Below are 20370 nucleotides of genomic sequence, written 5' to 3'. Positions count from 1 at the left end.
AATCCAAGTCCCTCTCCACCAAAGGCAAGTGTCCTGTCTGGTGGACCTCAGCCATTAACAAATTGTATAACAAAAGAAGGAAGCTACTGCATGACAGAGCAAAATCCCATAAAGGGAAGACATCTCTGATCAACACCAGCAGAAAACTACGTTCTCTCATAAAAACATCCAAGGCTAACTTTGAGAGAAAAATCGCCAAGGACACTAAAGATAATCACAAAGCCTTCTTCAGCTATGTTAGAAACCTTGGCGGAAACCCTCAGATATGCTCAGAGTTAGTTCACAACAACAAAAAATACACTGAACCCACAGATATTGCCAACATTCTGGCTGACAGGTTCAGTGCAAATTTCTCCCCTCCCTCACCCCCAAAAGAAGAAATACTTATCCCAGTTGAATGTAATCTCCCTGTCATCTCAGATGTCAAGGTGAGAGCCGCCCTCAGCAAAGCTAAAAACACAGCATCAATGGGACCTGACGGTATCCCGGGTTGCATGCTACGTGAACTCCAAGAGGAGCTAAACCCGCACATAAAAATGCTATTTAACCTTAGCCTTACTACAGGATATGTACCTGAACACTGGCATACAGCAACAGTGGTCCCACTCCACAAAGGGGGTACCTCTACAGACCCTGGGAACTACCGCCCCATAAGCTTAACCAGCCTGGTCTGCAAAGCTATGGAAAGAATCATTATGGAACTCATAAACAGAGACATTGGGGACCTACAGACACTTGACCCCACCCAGTTCGGCTTTGTAAAGGGCAGATCCTGCCTTTTGAACCTGGTTGACATTTTTGAAACAGTCACTAGAGCCATTGATGAGGGCAAAGCAGTCCATGCAGCCTACCTGGACTTGGCTAAGGCCTTCACACAATACCCCACTCAGGCATCATAGATAAGCTCAACAGCTTAAATGTAAACCCTTATGTCACTAGATGGGTTGCAAACTGGCTAAAGGACAGAACCCATAAAGTTAAAATCGCTGGAGCAATGTCAGACTCAAAGCCAGTCACAAGTGGTGTCCCACAGTGATCTGTCCTGGGACCCCTCTTGTTCGGCATTTATTTCTCAGATGTTAAAGCAAACATGGGAGGGTTGTGGCTGACAAAGTTTGCAGATGACTGCAAACTAGGCGCCATAGTCGATACACCAGCGGACACATACATCCTACAAAAAGGCCTCACAGAAACGGACAACTGGTGCTGGAGTCATGGCCTTAAACTAAATGCCAAAAAATGTATAGTCATCCCCTTTGGGAAAAACAAAGTACCCACAAATTATCACATAGACAGCAACCCACTGAGTACGGAAAAAGTAATCAGAGACCTAGGGACCCAAGTCGACAGCGACCTCTCATTTGACACCCACGTTGCCAAAGTGGTTAGAAAAACATTCTACCTTGCACACCTTATCATGAAGGGATTCACATCCAGATCCAAGGATGTCATTGTACCCCTATACTCCTCCCTCATCAGACCCATGATTGAGTACAATGCCCCATTTGGTATGTACCTCACCCGGCATTTGCAACAGCTGGAGAGACCACAAAAGTACCTCACCAAGAGGATCATGGGTCTCCAACATATGTCTTATTCTGCCAGACTAAAGAAACTCCAGCTCTATTCAGTAGCATACCGCCTGCTCAGAGGTGATCTCTGCCTAAAAGTCAAGGCCATGTCCAAACAGGAACTGATGGACATGCTCCACCTCAAAAAAATCCAAATCCATCAGAACCACGAGAGCTAAAGACTTAAACCTTGGCACAAGTATGAATAGGACATGCTGGAGGGATAGATTCATAACCCAGAGGCTTCCCATGCTCTGGAACAAGATCCCAGTTCATGTTAGGCAGAGCCCCTCACTGACTCTCTTCAAGAGAAATCTTGATGAGTGGATGGGAGATCGTAAGTTTAACCCAGGGGTCACATCTGTGTCACTACTAGACAGGGGCACAGTAAACTAATTCTATTATATAAGGGGACCTTCACTGTGTCACTACTAGACAGAGGCACAGTATTCTAAATCTATTCTGTGCATTTTTGTACCATTTTATGGGGTGGCGAAAGCCACATTACTATGGCTAGGCTTACAAATGCCCCAGGGCAGATAGCCTAGTACTAAACTATGAAACTATGAATACACTGAGATGTCCTGTTATAAAAACCTAATCCAAAACATAGCATACCCAGGCAAATGAGAACTCATAAGTCTGAACGTGTACAGAAACCTAACAACCATCATACTACAATGATGATTCAATATGTTTTAATTTTGGAGGAAAAAATAATTCAGTCTCAAAAGAAAATATACATATTAAACATTAAAATATTTCAAAACAACTAAAAAATGATCTAACTTGAAAATGGACTTGTGCCATACATGATTGAAAAGACTCATGCATAGACAAGTTTTTCGACACTGCAATTTCAACCTTACACATTACACAAACTAAAAACTACAGCAAAAGCATATAAAAAAAATACCAACTATTTTCATGCTTGTTTTCCTGTATCTGTTAGCTACTATTAGGAAATCCTCCTACTAAACAGTTTCTAACATCTGTGTCTCCCTATTTCTCCCCTTGTCTAATCTATTTTTCTCCTATTCATTTTATTTTCAAAATGCTAAAAATTACTTAATTTTGTTAATGAATATTATTTGTACAAACTATTGATAACATACTATGTGGATCCTTACTTTTCTTTGAGCAGAATAACTGCCTGTATATACAGTCTTTTGGGTATATATTTATGTTTTCATGCTATGTATAGATTGCTTTTCAGTTACATATGATTGTATTTACAACTACCTTGATATACCTTTATCAATTTCTCTCTCGTGGCTTTCTCTTTAAATATACCATAAGCCTGTTTCTCTTTCACTTCATATTGCAGTTCCTCTTTGTATTATACTGACTTACTTAATTTCTCTATAAAAAGGCTAATATTTCTCTGTTAAATCATTGTCATATAATGTCCAGCCACTTTTAACCAATATTTTCATACTGTGTCTAATTTGTTATAATTATTTAAACTGTATTTGTTTTTTTTTTTCATTTTCTTTAATGTCTGTAAAGTGATTATTCTTAAAATGTTTTGCAATACTTTGGAGCTTTTCTCCCCAGGCCTCCATTGAAAATGGGCTCCTACTCAGTGACTTTCCAGTAGTGAAATGTCAATAAATAAATAAATGTAGCCTATGTAGAGCTTTTCCCACTTAGCCTCCACTGAAAATGGATGACATACCAGTTGGATTATTGGGAAACAAATACAATTAAATAAAACAATGTGTTATTAATATTACTATTGAAAACCACAATGTCATCAATGTAACCTAAAATGTTAGAATTTGCCATAACCTCGTTTGACACATTCAAAACTATTATAAAAATACTGGCCTCAATAAGAAGCCTTTTAATAAATGCTATTTTCCCATCCTTGGCATCAGCATCAGGTCTCATACTGCCCATATGACTGTATATGGTTGTGTCAATGTTCTTCCATATGCAGAAATTGAAACAGGATTACTCATTTTCCACACCAAATCTTCTAAATGGAACAGTTTTTATGTCACAGCTTTCTCACAGGCATGGCCAGGGGAACCACTTTGTTATTCTTGACTATTACAGGTTCTCACAGTCTCTGTTTTCCTGTGACATAAATACTTGTGACAATTTTGGTTGCTCATCACCCGAGACTTTGAAATATTTCTGTTATTCAGATATCTGAGATTCTTCCCATATAGCCTTCCATTTTCCATGCCTAAAAATAGAACATTCGCTTTGCTGCTTCTACACTCAGGTCACTGAACCACAAGTACCAGTGTGCTCAGTCATAGTCCATGTGGGTGTAAATGACTTGAGAAGTACATCCCTAGACTATATGAAGAGAGATATCATGGAGCTCTTGGAATATGTTTCCCAGGCTGGTATGAGCCTAGCATTGAGCAGCATTTTACTTTCTTCAAGGATAATGCCACAATACAAACAAATGTTGAATGAATTTAATAGTTGGCTTAGTTTCTGGTGTCATTCTAAGGGGTTCAGTATTTGTCAGCATGAAAGGAGATGGTCAACAGATGGTCAACAGACCACACTGCTTTGCCAGGGATGGTCTGCACCTCTCTCCTCTAGGCTTTCGTATATTAGCTAAAACATTGTCTTTCCCCATAATGCCTTTTTAGGCAATTTCAAACTGAAAGCACTTCCAACCTAGCAAACTGCACAAGGCTAGGAGTCTAAACAAAAAGGGCACTCCCTAGACACTCTCCTCACCTTAGAGAATGCTGATGTCTGTGTGGTCACTGAGACATGGTTTAAAGGTGCAGAGTGCACATCAACAGCGAAAGGTTATAGTGTCTTCCACACATTTAAACCACTTACTACACAGCCAGGGACTAAAGGTGGACATGTCCTGATTTATATCAAAAATAAATTTACCTCAAGACTGGTCAAACAGGGCAATGCACTTGAGCTACTCCATGTTCAAATTACCATATGCAGAATCCAAACTTCACTTTCTTGCAAGTTATAGCCCACCCTCTATTACACAGGAAACACATACCATATATTTAAACTTATTGGAAACACTCACCATCCAGCCCAGTATCATATTCATGGATGACATTAATTACTCCAATATTAACTGGGAATCATATACAGCACCAAACGTACAAGCAGAGAGATTCCTGGATTTTGTAAACACAAACTCCAGATTGTCAATACACCAAGTGATACTAACACAATAGGTAAGAGGAGAATACAGGCATCTGCAAAGGCATTGTTAAAATTAACTGGATTGTTTCATCTCAGAGATATAAATGAATTTTCAGAACCAAATTCATTATTTTTTACCCGTTATTCCCACAGGTATGGAAGACAATCCCGAACTGATAGAGTTTATGTCTCTAATAGCCTGATTGAAACACTAGGCAAAGTCAAAACAATAACCTGTCTGCGTTCAGGTTACAATGCAATTACCTTTGAGCTGTTTTTGAAATTTAATAATAATGTTAAAATAAGAAGATTACCGATATATATAACTTGTTTAAAATATTTAAGGACTTTTTTAATTAAATAAATCCTTTCCTTTATAGAAATTAATAATATAGAAGATACTTCAGAAATTTATTTATGGGATGCACTAAAAGCATATCGTTTTGGTAGAGTCACTAATTGGTTGTCAAAAAAAAAATGGGACAAAGAATTACATGAAATACAAAAAAACTTGATCAGTTAAAATTAGAAAATCAGACAAATAAAATATTTGCTTGTTTCTTAAAACAAAGAAATGGTATATTGTTGCTATAAAAGAAATATGGAAATAGTGCTCCTGCAAGCATTGTGCCCTAGGTGTTCACCGACATAAGTATGTTATGCACCATTGCTATTGTGAAGTGAAAATGAGTTACATCCATCTTATTACATTGTCCCAACTCCAACTTGTATTAAAATGAACAATATCCTATTTTGTGGTATGTTTTAAGGAAATCAATTGCAAAAAAAAAAAAATATATGGATGAAAGGCTATATTCCAAAGTTTACAGACTTCCTGGCATTAATCAGAAATATACACAATAAAAAATCACATCAGTAAAAGTAAAAAAAAAAATATATATATAAATCAAATTATTAACTTTACATTTTGGGCAAAAAATATCAGTGAATTTAGATAAGACTGAAATGATGCTTTGCTGATTTGTTAACATATGAGAAGACAATCAATATGGTATTATTTATGGCTTTAACGCAATTAAGAGTGGCATATGTGCAGTATAGAATAACACTTTGCAAATAGTAAATGAAATTATTTAGTTAGCTAGACTAGACTATCCCACTGCATTATATATATATATATATATATATATATATATATATATATATATATATATACACAAACTTTCAGTTGTGAAATTTATGTTTCAGTATTGTTTTCTTTTGACAGTGCTAACTAAAGTTAAAATTAATTAGTTTAAAGAGTTATAAAATATGTACTTTTCTCAACTCACAAAAATGTTTTGAAAAAAAAAAGAAAGAAAGAAAAGGAGGCACAGGACAAAGTTTTTAATTTACCACTTGATATATGTCATTGTCTTCACCTATGGTCCTGAGATTTAGGTAGTGTTCAAAGCAATACAATATGAGCTTTAAGTAACAAAAATAAGGTTCCCTTGCAGGATTGCTGGGATATGTCTTCATGACAGAGTGAGAAGTTTAGCAATTTTGATGGAACATAGAGCACAGCCATTGTCCTCTGTGTTCAGTGGAGCCATTCAAGGTCATTTTGGAATGTAATAATAATGCCCTTAATGTCTTCCAGAAGAACCAAAACTAGTCCCAATCAGCTGATACTATTGTCACCACATATGTCTAATAAATTAATTGTTTTCATGCATTAGACAGACTTCATCAGAATAAAATTTATTTTGTTATAACTACCTTATAAAATCTCCAAAGTAGGTCACATAAACAATTCATTCAAATACTTAAAGAAACAGTAATTAACTTACATTTCCAAAGTTGCCACACATGTAAGTAAAAGATCAGTGTTGTGGAGGGTCAAATGGCCCAGGTTTCTAGACTAGTATATGAGGATCATCTTTTTAGAGCAACTTACATTTTGGTGGATCTGTTTAAAGAAAGAGGGTATCCAAACTGTATTTTATATGAGAAAATGAAGGAAGTTATAACTGGGAGGGCTGACAGATTTGCCCCTATGGTAAAGGGAGGTAAATTGAAGGCCTGTATTACTAAAGACTTTTCAGTAGGAGAAAGGTTAGTTTTTATATATTCTAATAATATGACCTTGGTTAAGAATATTATTAATACATAATGGGAAACTCTTATTCATTTTGGCACAATTAGGGACAGTGTGAGACCCCATCTCTCCTATATTTTTAGAAGGGGTGTAAATATGAAGATGAAGTTTGAAAGAAAAACGATCCACAACATGGTTAGCACCAGAGAACTAGATGTATTTTCTGCAACCAGTGTCCTTTAATTTATATTAAGAAATACACAAGGGGGGATTTTTTTGAACACAATACATCAGATTGGCACCATTCCTAAAAAGGACTGTGGTAGCAAGGCAGTGGTATATTTAGCTTCTTGTTACTTATGTAGGGTCTTTTATGAAGAGAAAACTGAGTGTACATTGAAGGAGAGAATGTACGAGAATTGTTATACTATCAGAAGTAAGAATGGCAAAAATGGCCTAGCTTGGCATGCTTTTATATATAAGGTTTTTCAAAATTTATGTTTACTGTTTTGGACAAGATTAATGTAGGTCCCTTGAAAAATAATTGGGAAACCTCTAGGAGAGTAGGAAATTATGGTGGCTATTTAGGTTGGAAGCATGTACGTGTCCTGGTATTAATGAAATGACCAACATCAATTGTATTTTTAAACAGAAAGCTGAAATAGCCAATATACTTAGTATTTGGACTTTAGTGGAGATAGTTACTATTTCTTTTCATATTTGAATTAATCGTTCATGTGACCTACAGTGGGTTGTTTAAAATGTTATAACAAAATAAAGTTTATTCTGATGAAGTCTATATAACTGACAAAATCACTTAATTTATTAAAAAAAATGTTGAAACAGTAGTAGCAATTGATTGGGACTAGTTTTGTTTCATTTGTTTTCCTGGTCTCTACATTCTGTCAGGAAAGCCGTAACTTCTGTTTTTGCATGTTTTGAAACAGTGTCTTCCATGAGAGGTTTATGAGATATGGCTGACTTACAGAAAGTCTCAAAACAAACCTGGATATGGTGGAGAATTATATGTCTCAGCTTTAATAGAAGTGACCACGGTTCATCCAAGATAAGATGAGATGAGTGCTATTTTTGGTGATAAGGAAGTCTGGTCTGTCTAGTTTATCTTGCTTATATTGCAACAACTACAGGAATGAGCAGCTTATAAAATGGACAGATGGCTCGATGGATGGATGGATGGATGGATGGATGGATGGATGGATGGATGGATGGATGGATGGATGGATGGATGGATGGATGGATGGAGAAATGGATGGGTGAGTGGGTGAATAGATGGATGGATGGATGGATGGATGGCTGGATGGATGGATGGATGGATGACTGAATTGTAACCCCAATGGATTGAAGTCTGACTGATATACTAAATAAGTGCATTTCTCTGAAGACAATATGTAAAAGAGATAAAGATAATTAAGCAAGAAAATGAAAGATGATGGTCTAAATCTTGTTTGCACAATATTTCTAACTAATCCATTTTTTAACCTTTTCTGTTCTTGTTTGATCACTGTATAGAATATCCAACTTGTGGTCCAGAAAAATTCCATTGTATGAATGAGCGATGTCTTTTAAATCGCCATTGGGAATGTGATGGTGACACTGATTGCTCTGATGGATCTGATGAAGCTCCTATAAATCCAAGGTGCAAAATCTCAGGTATTTGTTTCCCCAGTATTTATTTAACAAGCATGATTTAAGTATTTTCCTCTTAAATATATTTAAAATGAATGCTATTTCAGTAAGATAATATGTTATTCATAATTCATCAGTTATCATGTTTGTAAAATATCCAATAATGTGGGTAAAATGTTTGTAAAGTTAATAAATCTAAACTTTAAAAAGGTAAAGTTTTATTCTTAATTAAGAAAATAAAGCACATTTTGTCCTGTCTTTCTTGGTATTCCAGTTTCCTCGCACATCCTAAGAACATGCTGCTTTATTGCCTATACAATTTTTTTCATGTAAATATAAGATCTACCCTGTCCTTACTGACTTAAAAATGTATAAGAAAAAAAACTGAATTTTAAAACTGTATATATTTTTAAGCTTCATTTCCACAAAATGAGAATGTTTTCTGATTACCTGTAATATTTGTACTCTAACTTCAGTTTTATTTTTACAGAGCAAATGTGCAACAACTCATTTTTCTTATGCAAGAATGGTAGATGCATTTCAGGAAAAACTGTCTGTGACAGCAAAGATGACTGTGGAGATGGTTCTGATGAAATACTATGCTTTGTAAATGAATGTCTAAATAGAGAAAAAAGTGGTTGTACTCAGGACTGTCAAGATCTTCCAGTGGGATACAAGGTTAGTCAATGAAGAATAATTGTCTGGGTTATTTATGTTATATAATTCCATGAAATCATTTTGTTTCAATTCAGTAGACTGTTAATTGCAATCTGTTTGTCATGCCTTAAAAAGACCTTTACAGGTATTATAAACATCAAATTAAATTAAATGTAGGGTTGTAACCATGCATAGTTCTCATAGAAGAAAATAAAATAGACTTAGAATCATAATGATTTCACTTCAGGCTAAGGTATTTCTGCAAAAATAGGAAATGTTTCTGTCACACTGTGTATTTCTGTAATTTTTGGCCAATTAAGAACAAATAATGTTAAACTTCAATGGCAATTGTTTAATAAGTTTCCATCCTCATACCTTTCAATTATGATTCTGCATATTTGTTCCCCATCATTAAGGTGACAGCCAATAACTGTAGCCTTCATATGGGCAGCCATGGGGGATTTTATATTTACTGGCTATTAGTCCTCAGCCTGTTGCTGACAGATACAAATGCCAGTTGCATCTTCCCATGCATGCATGCACATTTGTGCACATGCCCCATTAATGCTTGCACTTGCATGTAGATTGGTAAGCATATGCACATTTCTCCAGCTAATATATGACATGCTATATATGTCTATCTTCCAGTACTGGCAATGCAATAGGCCATTCTACCTGCCTACCTGCTCCAAAGAGACAAAGCAGTTAAGTCACTTAATCCTACCTTCCATCATCACCTTTTCCAGCAAACATGTTAATACTTATCAGAGCTACCGTCAGGGTGATATCCCTCTGTAATGCAGAGCTGGCAATGCATAAAATGATAAAACAAAGAATTATTAGCTATTCAGGGGAAACAAAACAAGTTTTTCTACTGGATAAAAGAATGTTGTTAGAATATAAATGATTATACTTGCTCATTCTACACGCTGTCAGAATTGTGAATATAATAAGATCAAAGGCAGTGTGGTTTATTATTACAAAAATTCATATTATATGGATTACAATTAAAAAATGATATTAATCTGCAAGGAAATGTGTTCTAGCATAATACAGTACATCCACAATGTTTAAACAGACAACTAAACTGGAATACATTATTTAAGTAACTCTTTTTTTTTCTGGGTGCTGATTGGTAGAATTTAAAGGTATATTGGGAAGAGGGGTTTTCACATACACACACACACACACACACACACACACACACACACACACACACACACACACACACATATTGTGTGAAAAAAGTTTGGTCCTAAGTTCCTTTGGTCAACAGCCAGAAGTGCAGAGATGTTTGCTTGAATGTCCATTTTGGAGTATGGACATTTTGTCAGTTGTTTGCTTTGTTATAACATACTTAAACTATCCTGGAGCATTTTCACAGTACTCTTTGTCTCCCTGAATACCTCCATTTCTGTACATCATATCTTCTGTCCAGCATCCAGACTATTATTTTTTTTTTTATAGTTAAACCTTTCACTGATAGTAATATCAATATTACTATACAAACTATCAGTATGACCAAGCTAATAATTCATAGGATTGTCTATTCAAATGCTAACTAGGGATGTATACTGCTTTAAAATAAGTATATGGGCACTATGACATTCACTGGTCATTAACCTGCTGATGCAAATCCAGCTCAATACAGGTGTACCTGTCATGTTACTCTTTGGAAGTATACTACCTTATTTATTGTTGTGCCATACAGGATGTTCCATGGCTCCCCTTGCATATTGTTACCCATATCTGGAGTTTAACATTCACACACTTCTGTGTTTTTGTGTTTTAGAAAGCTTGTCTCATTCTTGACCAACATGTCAAAATTAAGATTTTCATTAATTGCATTTCAGATCACACATAGCTTACATCATCTCCTAGGATCACTAAGGCCATTTAGTAATGAGCCATATTGGAGATATGCATACTGTCTGACAAACACAAATGTTCCCCATTTCTTAGTGGCCTGTTTAACATTCAGTAAATAGGCTATCTCTGATTCTTTTTGAAACACCTTTATTAAAATGTCATTTAAGACAGAGGCACACATACATTACCAGAAAAGGAAGCAAACCATAATATTTTTTCATGCATTATACACTGTGTATGTGTTCCTTTTCTTCATAACATTTCATGTTCATAGGTTAAACATTCAGTAAATAGGCTATCTCTGATTCTTTTTTAAACACCTTTATTAAAATGTCATTTAAGACAGAGGCACACATACATTACCAGAAAAGGAAGCAAACCATAATATTTTTTCATGCATTATACACTGTGTATGTGTTCCTTTTCTTCATAACATTTCATGTTCATAGGTTGGTACTAGGCTATCAGCCCTAGAGCCTATACAAGCCTAGCTATAACAATTCCCTGGTTATTTCTTCCCAGAATATTTACTTCCCTGGACCCCTGTCTAGCAGAGTGACTGATGTGATCCCCAGGATGAATTTCCTATCTCCCATCCAGTTGTCAAGGTTCTTTTGGAAAGGGCCAAAAAGGCACTCTGCCTGCCTTATGGACAGTCTATACGAGAGTATGGGGAGTCTCTGGGTCAGGAACCTATCCCTCCAGCATGTTTTGTTCATCGTGATGACAAGGTTTAGATCGCTGGAGCATGTGGCTATGAGGGAGTGGGATTTCTTTAAGTGTAGCATGTCCAATAGCTGTGGGTTTGACATGACCTTGTATGTTAAGCAGAGATCGCCTCTGAGTAGGCGATATGCAACAGAGTATAGCTGGAACTTTTTTAGATGGTCAGCATAGGGCATCTGCTTTAGGCTTGTGAGTCTTATAGTGAGGTATTTCTGTGGCCTTTCCAGTTGTTGCAGATGTCTTGTGAGGTGCATACCTCTATAATGGGTCTAATGAGGGATGAGTACAGTGGGACAATGACCTCCTTTTTTCTGGATGAAAAGCATTTAGTGATGAGGTGTGCCAGATAGAAGGATTTCCTGACTGTTGTGGCGATGTGGTTATCGAAGGTGAGACCACTGTCAACCTGTGTCCCTAAGTCCCTTATCACACTTCCTGTGTTTGGTGTACTACCACTTATGTGTTAATTCATGGGTACATGTTTTTTCCCAAAGGGGATAACTATACATTTCTTGGGATTTAGCTTGAGCCCATGGCTCTGGCACCAAGCATCTGTTTCTGTAAGGCCCTTTTGTAGAATATCCACATCATTATGGGATTCAGTAATGGCTCCCAGTTTGCAGTCATCTGCAAATTTTGTTAGCCAGAGTCCCTTAGTGCTGGCCTATACTTTAGAGAAGTAGATGCCAAACAAGAGCAGTCCCAGGACTGAACTCTGAGGTACTCCACTTGTCACTTGTCTGGAGCTGGATTTGGAGTCGGCTACTTTTAGACTCTCGGTTATGTCAGTAAGCCAGCTGGCAACCCATCAAGTGACATAGGGAGTAATGCCCAGCTTAGTAAGTTTATCTCTGATTCCAGAGTGGGAGATGGTGTTGAAAGCCTTGGCAAGGTCCAGATAGGCTGTGCGGACCGCCTTACCCTTGTCCATGGCTCTGGAGACTGATTCAAAAAAGTCAATCAGGTTGAGGAGACAAGATTGGCCCTTTACAAAGCCAAAATGGGTGGGGTCCGGTGTTTGAAGTTGCCAATGTTTTTGTTTATAAGTTCCATGATAATGCATTCCATGGCTTTGCAGATCAGGCTCGTCAGACTGCTGGGACGATAGTTCCCGGGATCCAAAATGGATCCCCCCTTGTGGAGTGGGATAACTATAGCTGTGCGCCACTCATTGGGCATGAAGCCTGAGTTGAAGCTATGATTAAACATGACACTTAGGTGAGGTGCCAGTTCATTTTGTAGTTCATGTAGTACACAGCCCGAGATGTCATCTGGTCCCATGGATGCTGTATTCTTAGCTTTGGAGAGTGTGTTTTTTACCTGTGTGGCCATGATTACACAGGTTGCACAATTCCTACCTTCCTTAAACATCACTCCTCCTTCTGAACATTATTCTGCATATATTGTTTCACAAATTCCATTTATTTCTATGTGATTTGCACATTCTGTTATATAAATATTTCACTTTCAGTTCTTTTATCTCTTTAACAATATTCGGTCCTTCAGTTATAGTTAGTTTAGATTTTGTTTACCATTTTCTAGTAATTGCTTGTTTTGTCAGCCAATAGTTTTGAACTTAATAAGGCCATAAAATGTCTAGGCAATTCAGATCCTGTGTCTCAGCTCAAAAAATTCATTACCTTAGTTGTGATTTGTACCCCCAGAATTTATGACAGAGTACTCTGAAGAATAGTTTTAAAATCTACCAGCTTATCACACTCCCAGAAAACATGATACTTTTTAACTTTCCCATCACTCCTACAGCATTTACTATCTACCTGAGGAAAATTTCTTTGAAGTCTACTAAGGGTATAAAATACCTATACAATCACTATCAAGCAAAAATTCTAAACTTTCTGGACTTTGTTGTATACTTGTGAGGTATACATATGTCCTTCCATTGTTGCTTAGTTACCATGCAATAATTATCACTTTTTTAATAGCAGCTTCTATCCTAGACTCAACTATAAACTCTACTAGAGCTGGTCTTTCAATGAGGACTTCCCTATTCCCTTTCTCATTGCTTATACTCTAATATCAATCCAAGGTGGGGCAGGCAACCTCTAACCTTAGTGCAAGTTTCTGTTTAGTTTCATGCCATACTATTCCCTTTAACTTTCTGTGTATTTGCTCCCAATATATTGCTTCCTTTGGCAGTTTTTTACAGCAAATTTCATCTCCATCTTGCTTATGGCCTGTACCCCAACTTGCAGTCACCCCTATTGAAAAAATGTCCTTTCTCCATTCCCATGTTGACTTAGTTCTTAGATTACTTAATGCAACTTTATGAATGTAATACTCAATTTGGATATTGCTATTCTCCTTAAAGATTGGATTAAAAATCCTTCTCTCTCCTTATTTTTACAACTCCCCTCCTGCTTCATCATTATCCCTTTCCACTTTGATTTATAACATTCTGCTTCTGTTAGGTATATGAGGCTTAACTGCATAGCTCAAAAATATCCATACAAATTATGTAATTCTAAACCACCTTGCTCTATGAGGAGGATCAGCTTATCCCACTTAATTATTGCCCTCTTCGGCTCCCGAATAAATTCCTTCAACTCTTTATTATTTATTGCCTACAACTTTTTCTCTGGTTGATAAAAATATGCCTGATCTGTACATGAAACTAAAGGAACTAACCACATCTTCACTGCTCGTATCTTACTATCCATGTCAATAAATAAGAGCTTCCAGTTTCTCAATTTTTATATTATCTTCTATTTAGTCTCTTCCCACATATCCTTAGCTGCCATAACAGAATCTTTTTTTAAATTTGAATACTTAAATACTTAATCTAATCATCTCCACATAAATATGTGTATTGCTGAATCAGTTCATGCATGGGTACATAATTTACTGCTATAGCCTTTGTTTTATATTCATTAATTTTATATCCTGAAAAGGCTTGAAATTTCTCTGAACGTTCTACAGCACAGAATTGTCCTTTTCTAGATTTATCACATATAAAATAATATCACCCACAAAAAAAAAAAAAAACATTTTTTTCTTGGTTATCATACCAATTATATCCTGAAATTTCTGAGTCACTTGGTTTACTTGCCAATTGATCTAATTATAAAGCAAATTACATTGTATTGCACATTCTTCTTAGCTTGTAAACCAGAATAAATATTATTCTTCCTACAACTGAACATGTTTGAAATATTTTTTTAAGATACCATTGCTAAGTTGGTTTTGCCATTGTCTATTATTTTAATTATTAAGTGTGTTCTGTTTACCTTATGCATGGTATCTTTTCCATCTTCTGGTTGCATCACGTCCACGTTTGTGGTATCTTTTCCATCTTCTGGTTGCATCATGTCCATGTAACCTAGATGGGATGTAATGAAGCGATTGATTAATAAGAACGTGGCCAGATAACTTTCATATTAATAATGAATCCACTCTCTATCCATAACCTGCCAGTATTTATAACATCTAATATGAAGGCTTTGTTGGTTGTCATATGATATTAAAGATGCAGGTAAAAGAAAAAAGAAAATAAGACAATTGCAAATCTTGCAATTAAAACAGGTCTTTAAAAAGTGATGGAAAAGGTGGTGATAAAAGATGATAAAAGTAATACTTTAAAGCCTTTGTAGAACATTGAAATAATGCAGCAGTATTATGATACAGAGAAGAAAGAAAAGTAATGTACTAAGAAAAGTAGTACAACTTAAAGTAAATTTAGTTCAGAAAAAGTTAAAAACCCTGGAGAAACAGCATGATTTTTCAGTTTATAGCAAGCACTTTGTAACAAATTGCTTCTGACACAGCTTCAACTTATTCTTACATTGCAGCATTTCTTTCTGCTAGGAACAGTTACCCTGACTCAGTGGAGACCCAGAGCAAGTGATCCTGAACAAAAGGGTGGCTTACTGCCTGAAACACACAGGTTAGCTTCAGGCCATACAGGAGAAGAGAGAAGTGCTCTGGGAAAACTCTTTAGACTAGAATAATTAATTAGTTTGATCCTTGTGTTAGGATTAGCAGAGGGGAATACAAAGAATTCTAAAGGCCATTCAAAGAATAAACAGATACAAGAAAAACAGTGAAGCAGAGTCAGGCAGCTTATCAGAAGGTACAGGAAGATGCAACTTACAAAAAATATGTTTTGTTGAGATTACTGATTGTAAGCAGCTCTGAAGATTCATGTGTAATTTGTAATTTATAATCAGATTATCTGACTATGGTTTAATTGGGATAAACGTTTGAGGAAATCTCTACTTTCCAAATCTTACAGAATAATATGATAGTTTAATTAGGATAAACAAATGTTTGGGGAAATATTTACTTTCCAAATCTTACAGAGTAATATGATAGTTTAATTGGGATAAACAAATGTTTGGGGAAATCTCTACTTTCCGAATCTTACAAAGTATCCCTCTCTGTGATTAGCAGTACTGGCCCTTCATTTAAGTAATCACTGTATTTCATGTTATATAAGCATTTCTGAAATGTAGTTTTCATAAAAAAAACACTGTACACTTTACCCTGGGTAAATGCAAAGTTATGTATTTGTACAATGACGTTTTTGTTTTTTTCTTTCTCTTTGACCTGGTCTACTCTGACTGATAATTTGCTTATTTTGACTCATGTCATTTGTCTTATTGTAAATATGCAGTTATATTAACAATGGCTTTTTCAGTGTTTAACTTAAGCATAACAGTGGCTAAGGTTGTGCAGAATGTAGAAATATAATAATATCTTATAGTCCTACATGTTTAGTTGTAAAATAAAAGGCAAGGCTATATCAATGAAAGTGAAGTAACTGTTTTTATTATCCTTGGAATATTTATAAGCAAACATTTATTTGAAATATGCAAAGGCCAGCTAGAGAAATTTGGTATATATTCTGAAGTGTCAGAAGATAAAAAAAAAAAGAATCCAAGTCTCAGAGAGATGTGGTTTTGAGTATCTCTACTTTTTATACACTGTTCAAGCAACATGCTTCCTTTACAGTAGTTGTGTTTGACTTATAGTAGCCACATGTTATGAAACCTCTTAACAGTCATTCACAGCACTGGAAAATAAATGTTTCATTAACTTAGCTTATTGTAAGGCATTGCAATATTCTTTATAATACTATATTATACTATACCTAAGCAAAGGCAGATATGTGTTTCTCTGAACTCACAAATTAAATGCCAGCTTGTAGCAACTCTACCGTAAAGTCAGGTTCTGATAGTAATTCTAATTGGCTGTAAAATGTTGTTTTCTAGTGCACATGCTGGTCTGGATTTCAGCTGAAAGATGATGGTAAAACGTGTGTAGACATTGATGAATGTTCATCTGGCTTTCCCTGTAGCCAGCAATGCATCAACACATATGGAACCTACAAGTGCCTTTGTGCAGACGGGTATGAAATTTATGCTGAGAATCCAAACAGCTGCAAATCTCTGTCAGGTATGACACTGTGCAATTTTTTCATTTATGTCAAAGTATCCTGTTAAAGTTTAAAGGGCAGTCAAAGAGTGATGGTGTAGTTATTCCTTGCAATTATACAGTCTGTGCATTTTTTCTACACTTCTGAAAAAATTTGCTTGCATTCAGTATAATTAATCAAAGTGTAGATGTACTGGTATTTAATTGCTGATCATGTCATTTGGTTTTCTATAATGAATGGTTTCTAGCTGTTAGATGTATGTGGGCTCCTGTTAAATATGAGTGATAAAATGCACCATTATGGATTGCCAGACTGCCTGCCAGTTGAGCACAGACTGCTGGTAGTGAAACTGAATAATGAAAGTTACTGACGTCTTAATATGCTGAGTAGACAGTTAGGTAATTATCACTTGGCAAACAACATTAATAGGGTTATCAGATGGAATGCATTAATACTGGTCTTTATTATTTCTTTTTCTCACATTTAAACTCTCACTGAAAATATGAACTCCAGCTTGGCGAATATTTTCACACAGATAACATAATATTCATAGTTTCAAGTATCAGACATTAATAATTGTGAAAAAAATTAAATGAGTCATATGATACTTCTAAGTCAAATTAATAAATAGTGTCTGATGTCTTCTTGCAGTGAATGTGGTAGGATGCCAGAGCTCTTTTCACAAATCCACAATTCTATAGCTGCTAGCATGAAGTAATAAGATGTGATGCAATTATGACGGATTGCTTCAGGCAGCACAGAGGGTCAGTGGCTAAGATCTCTGTTTTACCACTCCAGAGTTTAATCCTGACCTGCTGAAGACATGGAACAGTGCTCTACAACTGAGCATGAAATAATACCTTGAATAGATTCGGAATAAATATGCACTTACTGGTTCTAATCCAGATGTGATTTTAAAATGATGGCACACAGTGCCTCTACTGTAGCTGTTGCCGACTTCTGGACCATCTCACTTCCATGTACTGTGGCCTTATCACTTTCTGAAAAATCTTACAGTGAGAGAGCTTGTCAACTATAGGAATTTCTTTTACTGTGTCCTTTTTTTCATCCTACCTTATGCAGTTATGCAAGGTTTACTAGGTCTGTGCATGCATACACAAGTTTAGACAATGAAGTTTTATCACACTGGCCCAGAACCAAATGAAATATGTTTAAATGGCCTGAATAATGAAAACACCCTTTTTACATTTTCATCATTAGTTTTTATATTGAGGGCATTACTGCTTTAAGGGTGTGGCACGCAGCTCATGTTTTCCCTAACAGTATACCACTACTTGACTGAATATCAGAATATCTGGACTGTCATCTCCTGTGTAGTATAGAAGGGCATTCGTTTTTCACATTTCACTGAAGAACCATACATTTTTCATAGCCCATTTTTCAGGCTGGAGGTCTTTCTTTCAGCTAGTTTCACTGACATCTTTTGAAGAGATTGTGGCTGAAGGCTTAATTTTACTTTTAGTATATAAGTATTTAGCTGTTTTCCTTATTATTCATTGTTTCAGTGTATTACAGCATGACAGACCATTAACCTACAAATGCATAGCTTCTTCAAAAATGCTACCATATACTTAGCTGTTAAATATTGATTAAGGGCCAGATTTCAAAAGAGTTGCTCTCAGTGCAAGTCTGCCCTGATTCCAAAAGACATGCTCTAGTCTAAGTGACTTACTTTGGTGGAAGGCCTATCTATAAGCAGGTGCACTATAGGAGCCAGATTCCAAAACACCTGCTGTCAGCCTACTCTATGTGTAAGTGGTCACACACTGAGAGCAACTCTTCAGGAATTGGGGACTAAATACGATTTGTCTGTATGATATTCCAAGTTGGTTTCTGAACCAATATTGCAGGACCGTCTACTAAATATGGACTCAGGATTATCTTCTAAAACATGTCAAATATTGTTTTCACAGTCTTCATTTATTACATTTGAATAGGAGCTTTTCTTCTTCTGTCTTTGTTTCTTGAGTAATATGATTTTTTAATATCAATTCACATTAAGCATAAAAAAGCAAAGTTAGTAAGAATCTGACCTCTTGGGATTCACTGTTGCACATGCGTATGATTGGTTACTCTAGAAGCAGTTTGCTTTTATCTCAACATTCAAGGAAATTCTGTTGGCACACCTACTTTCAGTTCATCTTAAAACAAAGGAACATTATAGCTGGGCCCAGGTATGGAGTGGCGCACTTTACCATCAAAGCATTTGGTCCCGATCGTATAAAGCCCCAACACCAAACAAAACATATTAGGGTATATCTATTAGAATGAACTATTACTATGGGCTAAAAATATATTAAAACATATTTACTAAAGACTTTCTTAAATAATGGCATACGGCATAGTACCGGATGCTGATGTACAGCTTCCGCAGAGTAATTCTGGCAATGGCAATTCTTGATGTAGTACATCAGAAAGCTGTAGCGGAAAGCAAGCGAGAAAGTGCTTTTTCCAAAGATCTCAAGCAGGAGTCTATGCTATAAGAAAATTAAATTAAAATAGACAGACAGTTTGCTTATAAAAATAAACAGCGGACATCTTGTTAAACATTTTTAAACATCGAAAAAAAAAAAAAACATAGCGATCTTCTGAAAAAAAAAAGCAATGGAGACCTGCCAGCAATGTTTTTTGTGTGTAGCATTTAACGTTGAAGAAAAAACGCGAAACTCGCTTTTAATTTTTATTTCGCTATCTCTACTATTTAAACCCATTTAATATACAATGTTAAATTATAAAAACATGAAGACAGTGTAAAAAAAGTCTAGAGCCTGACCTTTTCCATTTTTAGTACTATTCGATTTTTCGATTACAATAGGCCAATCCAATCGTCGCGCGCCGTTTTGAAGTCATGGTATAATAATATTTTTTACACAATAGCATTGCTCCTTTTCAAATAAACATCACAAATCAACAAGGATCAGTTTTCAAGTGTAACTTTATTTCATGTTACTTTAAAAATTATTATAAGAAAGCAAGTGTTTGATTTGAAATTCGATCTAATGTTTATGCCTTGATTAAATTAATCTTAAATTAAAAATACAGCTCCTTTTATCCTTAGCACTTGCTACACTGGAGCATAAAACTGGAAATACAAACAGAACATCTAGTTGTAGAAGATGAACATACTCCATCAAGCAGCTTGAATTACAATGCTTTTGTGCAGTTAACATCACCGCACTGAGTGAAATATTTTTCCGGTATTTTTGTAGAAGTGGATGTTTATTAGGTGTTCAGCGTTTGTGCCATCTGAAATTTCTTCATTTTTGGTACACTGTCGACTGCATGAGAATCTGGAAAAT

The 20370-nt window shown here is 35.8% G+C and overlaps 1 protein-coding gene across 1 annotated transcript in view; it reads left to right on the top strand.

The window, feature by feature from the left end:
• The window catches only part of LRP1B (LDL receptor related protein 1B), a gene marked incomplete at its 5' end in the record, with an annotated part of 5941474 nt that overhangs the window by 3815948 nt on the left and 2105156 nt on the right, over positions 1–20370 (top strand). Inside the window, 3 exons of the mRNA XM_044073672.1 lie at positions 8290–8430; positions 8897–9084; positions 16887–17070. Coding sequence (XP_043929607.1) covers positions 8290–8430; positions 8897–9084; positions 16887–17070 — 513 coding nt within the window. The remainder of the gene's footprint in view (positions 1–8289; positions 8431–8896; positions 9085–16886; positions 17071–20370) is intronic.

Source organism: Protopterus annectens, chromosome 6.part0, assembly GCF_019279795.1.
Source record: "Protopterus annectens isolate FY-2018-M chromosome 6.part0, PAN1.0, whole genome shotgun sequence".
In the NCBI taxonomy this organism is placed as follows: domain Eukaryota; kingdom Metazoa; phylum Chordata; order Ceratodontiformes; family Protopteridae; genus Protopterus; species Protopterus annectens.
The sequence above is the reverse complement of the archived record's forward strand: the minus strand, read 5'-3'. Positions and strand labels throughout refer to the sequence as shown.